This window comes from Neolamprologus brichardi, chromosome 6 (assembly GCF_056152115.1).
Source record: "Neolamprologus brichardi isolate AB-2024 chromosome 6, ASM5615211v1, whole genome shotgun sequence".
In the NCBI taxonomy this organism is placed as follows: domain Eukaryota; kingdom Metazoa; phylum Chordata; class Actinopteri; order Cichliformes; family Cichlidae; genus Neolamprologus; species Neolamprologus brichardi.
Window position 1 is genome coordinate 36,458,058 of NC_142109.1, and position 8,802 is coordinate 36,466,859.

Sequence of the window (8,802 nt, forward strand, 5' to 3'; positions counted from 1 at the left end):
TAATCTGAGAAACAGAAATTCAGAATAAAAGCAGTGAATGGGCGTTTCCCATTATAGCGCGTCAGCAGGAGGAGGAGTCTGCCAGCTGAAGCTTGTCTGCAGACTCGGTGCGTTTTGCACTAAGCAGTGCTTCTATGGGTCAGAGTTAGTTCCAGTCTGAATTAAAATTAATAAATTATGATATTTTTTCCTCTTGTTTTCAAAACGTGTTTCTTTGACGGACAGCTTGTGAGGAGCAGCAGGGATATTTGGTCATGACCGTCTGCGTTTAACTCTGCGATGGAGTCAAGTATGAGAGTTATTGTCCTCCTGCTTGGTGAGTTTACAGCAGCTTTCACTGTGACGGAGATCAGACGGGCTGTGATGCTCGCAGAGACTAACTGTAGTTTTATTATTTACAGTGAGCAGCACTTTGCGTTTAAAGTGTTTTATCGTTTTTAATTCAGTGTTATTTATATAGAAATTCTCTTATAAATCAAGATGATCTACAGATTAACACGGGCTGCGTCCGTGAAACAGGTCAAAGTAGAAAACCAGTAGAAACGAGCGGCCTCGTCACTAAGTGATTTCTATTAAAGCAGCTTCACAGAGCGACATCTGTGTCGTTGGTCAGAGCACCGATGAGCTGCACGTGTTTAAACTGCAGGTTTATTGTTTATTAACCAACAAAATACAGATTTAAAAACGCAACGTGCTGTTTCTCACATACAGATTTATGTATTTAGTTCTTCCATTTTTATTCATTTCATGACACATTTAACATCTTTAAGAGGAAAAGTTCTCACTGTCTTCCTGTAGTCTTTACTCTCACAGTAAGCTGGTGCTCTGATACTTGGACTGATCATCGTCTCACTTATATCCAGGTCATATTCATACACTGTGTGGGACTGTGTGCACTTGTTGGTGTTTTAAATATCTGTCAGCAGGATTATTGAAGGATATTTGAACAGCAGAGGACCAAGAACAGAACCCTGAGGAACACCACTTTATAATCAGTCAAACTTTATTTTTACAGCAGCTTTCATGCAGTTTGGTGCAGCAAAGAACAAAAAACATAGAAACTAATATTAAAACATGTGACAGTTCTTTGGTCCTGTGCTTACATGAGTGCTCTCCCGCTGCTCCGGCTTCCTGCCACAGTCCATAAACACAGGAGTGAGATTAACTGGTGATCGTGCAGATATATATATAAGCACTACAAGTCAAATATTTGGGCACACAAGTAATTCTGAGATATACAGTCACAGATTAAAACAAAATGGGATCAAGGGGTTACACAGTTCGGTTAAATAAAATCTAACAACATCACCTCTCATCACATACCTCGTCCGCTTGCCAAGGGTGCAAAACTCCGGGGAACACTTCAACACTTCGGCCCGTTTGCTGCTAGCTTGCATGACACACATGTCTAAGCTAAACAATAGCACATGGATGTAAGTAACGCAAGTACAGAACAAAAAGGTTTTCAGATAGCTCACAATACAAACGCAGCAACATACCTCACATTAGAAACACACTTGTCATACTTATCAAAGTATTATCAGACAGACCGCTCCATCCATGTTACGGGGCCTCTGAGCACATCTGTCCTTAGTGCGACTGCGCATACAGTTCTGACAACCCCGCAAGGATGACTTATGGTACAGATCAGAGGTTCATTACAAAACTCATATTATAGCCCTATAATCCAAATACATTTATGTACCTCAGAGATCAAATTTCCTCTGTATGTTGAAATGTAGATCCTCAGCTCACAGACAGGAAACATGAGCCCGTCCAGCGTTTACAGACGTGTTGCTGCCATCAGATTAAAAATGAGCTCTCTCAGATTAAACATGTGAAATGTTTTCTATCTTCTATTGTGAATAAAATCTGGCTTCGTGACATTTGAACATTATTTGACACCAACGACCTTTTTGCAGCTGTAAATGTTTAGTTTGTCACAACCAGATCAAAAAGTAAGAACTTGTTGTGATTTGTGTAAAATGTGTGAGGCTGAGTTCCTCCTGTCACTGATGCAGCTCACATGTATCAGCTTCACCCTCCTCGTGCTTCATGTTCCTGGATTTAATCCTCACTTACTTTCTGTGGCTCTTTGTAAGATCTCTGATCACTTTCATTAAAGTTCTCACTGACTGTTGCATCTCTTCATATTTTACAGTGATGAGATTTTCTGCTTCTGAGGAAGTGAAGAAGAACCTGACGGGCACTGTGGGAGGAAACATCACTCTACCTGACTCTGTGCAGGAGGAAGACGTAGCATTTCTGTTATATGGAAGAAAGATTATTGCTCATGTGATTAAGGGGAGATTTGACATATTAGAGGAAAAGAACAAGAACAGACTTCAGTGGGACAGAAACTCTGGACTCTTTACACTCACAGAGCTGCAGAGGAACGACTCAGGGATTTATGTCATTCAGTCTATGAAGGGAAAAGTTTTCATAACATCATATAAGCTCACAGTGTACGGTAAGTCTCATATTTATTCTGGTATGTTTTTGTGTAACATCCCAGCTTCATATGTGACCTCAGTCTGTATGTTCCTCATTAGTTTGGTCAGATCATCACTTCAGAATAAAAACAGCTTTTTGTTCTTATAATCCCACAAATGTCTGGTGTGAAAGGAATAATCAGCTTTGACTTCAGTGTTTTCACCAACATTACTGATCTGTACAAAGTGATGGCAGAGTTTACACTGGACCTAATGTTTGTTTTATTTACGTTTTGTTGTTGTTAATGAGAACGAGACTTTAACAAACATCGCCGTCTTTGAATTGTCTTCTTTAGTACACTGGCAGCTTGCAGCCGCCCCTCCCTGAGCCTGGTTCTGCTTCAGGTTTCTTCCTGTTAAAATGAAGTTCTTTCTTCCCACTGTTGCCAAAGGCTTTCTCACAGCGCCACGTTTGACTGTTGAGGTTTTCTCTGTATTACTGTCTTCACCTTACAAAATAAAGCACCTTGGTCTCTGTTCAGATACACGTGTGCTTCAAATGTGACAAATTCAAACAATTAGTCTGAAGTTCAATGATGACATCATTATGATGATGTAATAATGAGCCCAACTGATGGGTCCTAATAGGAAAGTGCAGAAGGACCTCTCAGTAATGAATGAGTACCTTTTAGTGTATTGCTGTTTTGTTTCCTCCACCTTCAGCCTCCTGCTGCTCATTTCTAACGGCCTCCATATCAGCAGCAGCTTTGTACCAGAGCCTGACCTCAGCCTGCAGCTGATTTTTAAATCAGTAAAAGAATTTCTAATGTGATTTGTTGTCTTGACTGATTTTTGTTCTCCATCAACTTTGGTCCCCAGACTCTGTACCGACTCCTGCAGTGAAGAAAGTGAGTGGAAAGAGATGTGTGGCTGCAAACCCTGCAGAGGATAAAACTCTTCCTCTCCATGTGAATACGACCTGTGGAGACACAGACGACAACGACACCAACAGCTCGACTCAACCAAGAAACTGTGAGATTATTTCCAACTATGATTTTTAAACATGTTCACTGTGTTTGCTGACGTCTGATTTCCTGTTTGACAGATAACATCCTCTTTATAATCTGTGTCCTGTTGGTTGTGATGATCGTACTTGCTGCTTTTATCATCAAGTCAAAGAGGTAAGCATTTGTGTCTTTTTCTTTTTTATTATAGGTAATTATCTTTTTACATTTGTCTTTAGATCTCAGAGAACTATTCTCTGTTTCTTTATGTCAAACTACACCTGTACACATGTTCAGCACAAATAGTTTCATCTGTTCAGCTGGTCATACCTCCTTCATATTGTTCATAAAAGTGAACAGTAAAGTGTTACAAGCACATCAAACTCACTGACTGTTCAGTATAATCCACCAAGTTCTTCCTCTGGAATCAGTAGTTGCAGACAGATCAGACACTTCTGGTTTTCCAAAGAAGAAACAGTAACAGTCTCATCTATTACTTTACTCCAACTACTCTGTTTCTTACTTCTTCTATTTTTCACTTTCAGGAAGAAAAAAAGTACGAGAACTATTAACAACAATCTGAATCTAGTATCAGCTGGAGGCACATGATGCTCAGACTCTGGTGATGATGTTTGGGTGAACAACAAATCAGGTCATCAGCCAGTTTCTACGTCTGTTAAAGTCGTGTTATTAAGTCTGGAGCTGATATTTTTTTACCTGACAAATTATTGTGGATCCTTTAGAGGAGAAAACATCATAATAATAATAATAATAATAATAATAATAATACATTTTATTTATGAGCGCCTTTCAAGTCACCCAAGGACACTTTACAATAGGATAAAACACTTAGTAAAACAATGGCAGAATAAGAACAATAAAACAAAAGCACAAGATAAAAGAAAACATAATACTGATATCATTCAAGCATAATTTCTGGAAGAGATTAATGTTTCGACAGCTGCTATTGTGGTGCTAAGATATTATAAAAGATATTATGGTGACTTTTTATACACCACTAGCTCTGCAGCATCGATTCATGGTGGAAATGTTTGTTTCTAAAGGAAATGACAAAAATCAGGCTGCAGATGACAGTTAATAAAAATCATTCTTTATAACTCATAGTTATGATCAAATTTTAATGCATTTTTTAAATACATATTATTGCTGCTGAGGAAACACATACAAGCATAGGTGTTCATGTATGCTGTAGAGACGGACCGATCCGATATTACGTATCAGTCCGATACTGACGTAAATTACTGGATCGGATATCGGCGAGAAATAAAAAATGTAATCCGATCCATTAAATATCAAAAAAGCACCTCACAAAACTTGCGACACGGCGTAACTCGGCTCATAACCGTAGCACGTCGCAGCAGTATGCATCACGTGATGGAGCGGCTGTGTGTGTTTGTAGCGTCGCTACCAAACCAGCATTTCATCTCCGATGAAGTTTTCCCAGAGAGAAGTAAAGCAAGTGTGTAAGTTCATCTCTGAATGTCTGTAAAGCATTCCCACGTTAAGCTTAACAACCGATATATGGAGCGACTGCCTCTCTCTCTCTCTCTCTCTCTCTCTCTCTCTCTCTCCTGCTTCAATCATAAACTGATCAATGATCAGCTGATCGTCTCTCTTGTTTGTTTTTGGCCCACTTTACACCAGAAAGAGGAAACCAGCGGCTGAACAACAGCAGCACGTTTAAGCTTGATAAGCTGTTGTTAGAATTTATTTAATATTATTTCTACACCAGGATCTTTTTCTACGTAGCTGACGGCTGGTAACTGTGCAGGGGCGGATCTAGCAAAGTTTAGCCAGGGGGGCCGATAGGGCATGAACAGGGAAAAGGGGGCACAAAGACATACTTTTCTTTCTTATTCTCATTTAAAATGTCGAGCTTTTAATAAATGATTATTTGACTCTTACACCAAAGATTTAATCTGATGTAAAATGTATAGAAGTCCATTACTGTATATAGTAACTGTGAAGTCTAATATACCCTAGTAAGCTATAGTACTTTTTCCTTTGGGAACCATCTGTGCAGTCTGCAGTTCTGTAGAAGAAAGATGTTGAATGTATTTAATATTTCTTGAAAAATAATTTATTTCTGTGCATTTTTTTCACACTGCATCAAATTAAAGTTGATTACATCGATTAAGCATCATGAGCTGGAGGGTGGAGGGTGGTTCCCTATTTTCTTTTTGCTGGGAGTTGGAACCCTATTGATTAGGTTGCTTAATATTTCTGCTAAGTACTCTTTAAAATACCAGAATAGGGAGGATGTAGCAGGTTTATGATTATTAGATTGATCAGTTTTGCTGAACTATAAGAGATTTTGGCTGCAGTGTATTTTTTACATACAGGTATAACAGAATAGCTTTAGTGTTGTTTATTTAAATTTGAGTATGAACTTATACAAAATGCAGCAAGATATTAAAAAACAGTTTTATTGATTAAAAAACACTATATCGGATTCATATCGGTATCGGCAGATATCCAAATTTATGATATCGGACATAAAAAAGTGGTATCGTGCCATCTCTAGTCTGCTGCTGCTTTTTTGTGTTTGCTCAAACTTGCTCAGAGTTTTGGGCCTTTTGATTAATTTGAATCTGAACCTTTACGTTCAGACCCAAACCTGATGTAATCCCAGACGTGTTACTGTGAGTGTTTCTGTGGCCTGAACATCAAAGAGCATCCGTTTTACTCACTGAGGACTCAGTTTGAACACAGTGGCGTCCTGCAACAGCTGCTGAACGTCCTCTGCAGCACATGCTGGACCAGCTGCTGCCAAAAGGACTGATCGAGAGAATCTTTATCATCCCACGTGATCAATCACTGCATTCAGTTTAGATTTAACCCTCTGAGCTCCTCCTTTAGGATAGTTTTCACCTTTGAACTATTTTATTTTGTAATATTCTTTTAATTTTATTGAGCCCAGTGTTTTTATATTTTGCCTCCTATAAAACACACATTTCCTGACTTCTGGTATAAATTAAATTCTTCTTGTTTCTGGTTCTTCTTTATTTTAATCTTGACTTTAATGTTTGCCCATGTTCAAATCTTTCTGCACTTTAAAACTCAGATATGTGTTTGAGATGAATTGTAGGAATCTTGTTGAAACTGTCTGAAAGCTCAGTGGTTCATCAATATGTTTACTTTCACAATGTAATGATTTTACTTTTATTTGAAGTTTAAATTGAGACTAAATTGAGTTTTCTTTCAGTATGTGAAATCTGACCTTTTGTTGTAACTTTGTTGCCTAAATATTTGTTTTGATTCTTACAGATCAAACTGTTTTGAGTTTATGTGAAACCTGTATTTTATTATTGTGAGGTCTTTGCTTGATAATGCCTGACACTGTGAAGCAGAGGCCTCTGTTGTTGTGATTCAGAGTTATATAAATCAAACTGATGTGATCGGTGTCTTCCTGTGACTTCTCTTAATGAAAAGCTTCTGCTTCACAGTAAACAGGAGAAGTGTTTCCCACCCCTGCAGCTACCAGACTGGTGCGTTACAGTCAGGTTAGCAGAGTCAGCTTTGAGTTTGAGGTTTCAGTGTCATAGAAGTAGCTTTCCTTATCTGACTGCTAACTTGTGTTGAACATCTAAGCTTTTATTCTTAAATGGAGCTCCTCAGCCAGAGACGTGGCTGTCCAAATTAACACTGTCAGATTTAATTTCAACACTATTAAAGTATCTATATGGGTCCACAGCAGAGAGTGTTCATTTAACTCTTTTTGGAGAGTTGGTACGTTAACTCTGATTTAGTGTTAAACACCAAATCTGTCTGGAGTTGATAATTTAACACTTGGTGTTAAGAGTTTATATATTAACTCTCAAAGAGTATTTTAGTTTAACTACGTAAGAGTTATCTTCTAATTAATTCTAAAAAGCGGGAATTTTACTGTTCTGAACTTCTAGAAATTTATTTTGGAAATAAACATTTCCTAAAAAGACGCAATGGTTTTTGAAAAACATTTATTCTGAACTGTGCACCACAATTTCAAAACATTTTCTGAAAGATGTAACAGTGTACATGTTCTCACTTTCATTAGAATTTTGTTTATCAAAAGGTCTGACATAGGTGAGCTGGTAAATGCAAATAACAGCATTCTCATCACTTATTTCTTCAATACAATATGCATGTCCTTCATTCATCACTTTGTGGAACTTCAACGCACTTCTGCTCTCCCCCATATTCCATCTTCACAAGCATATCCTATGTGGAGATTGAATAAAAATTAGTTGACACTAATTAATGGCACAAATCAATTGCAGCACAGTAAAAAAAAAAGGAATCCTTTTTGAGACATTACTTGTGTAAAGTATTTTCCCAAAAGACAAGGACACAGGCAACAGGTAATACTGAACTAAATGTAAAACCTCAACCTTTTTCATTTTTACCTAAACCATGTGCACAAAACTCTGGAGGGATCTAAATGCTAACGTAGAACCCAGTCAGGACGTCTGCTACTGCTGTTTGCTCGTTTTTTATGGGAGATCATTTTCAGGCTTCAAGTAGCATCATTATACCAACATTTCACATTCTAGACATTGTTTTAGGTGTATTTGACCAAAGGTTTGACTGAAAATTCACATGCAAGCTTTTTTTCAAGGCTGTGGTATTTGCCCACAAACAATACCTTTCAGCTAGCTAAAACAGAATATTGTGCTATCAGCGAGCAACATGGCTAATGCCTTTCAGCTAGCTAAAACAGAATATTATGCTATCAGCGAGCAACATGGCTAATGCCTTTCAGCTAGCTAAAACAGAATATTATGCTATCAGCGAGCAGCATGGCTAATGCCTTTCAGCTAGCTAAAACAGAATATTATGCTATCAGCGAGCAGCATGGCTAATGCCTTTCAGCTAGCTAAAACAGAATATTATGCTATCAGCGAGCAACATGGCTAATGCCTTTCAGCTAGCTAAAACAGAATATTATGCTATCAGCGAGCAGCATGGCTAATGCCTTTCAGCTAGCTAAAACAGAATATTATGCTATCATGAGCAACATGGCTAATGCCTTTCACACAGCTTTGTCTCAACTCCAAAGAGCCACAGAAGTAAAAGCTAATAATAATAATTGAAACAATCTTTGAAAACATGACTTACCAAGCATGGCAAACAACTCAAATATGTAGAGCAAAATGTTCTGAAACGGCTTCACTTCAGCTTTGATTGGAGCCTATGGTGAGGGGGCGGAGTCTGTGAATTTACTCTATTGGTGTCATAGCCCCTGTAGGAGTTCAGAGTTAAGAGGTCAAGAGTTAATGTTTCCATTGTAACACCTCCAGATTTGACATAGAAACACTCATTTTTAACACTCGATTTTAACTACTATCATTTTACACCTCAGAGTT

General features: G+C 38.1%; 1 protein-coding gene across 1 annotated transcript; it reads left to right on the forward strand.

Annotated features, from left to right (window-relative positions):
* Positions 1–2,055: 2,055 nt before the first annotated feature.
* On the forward strand, positions 2,056–4,164 carry LOC148102643 (uncharacterized). The gene is made up of 4 exons (XM_087842230.1): positions 2,056–2,470; positions 3,312–3,464; positions 3,538–3,613; positions 3,982–4,164. The coding sequence occupies exons 1-4, from the start codon at positions 2,056–2,058 to the stop codon at positions 4,043–4,045; spliced, it is 708 nt and encodes a 235-aa protein (XP_087698356.1). The 3' UTR covers positions 4,046–4,164.
* Positions 4,165–8,802: the final 4,638 nt, after the last annotated feature.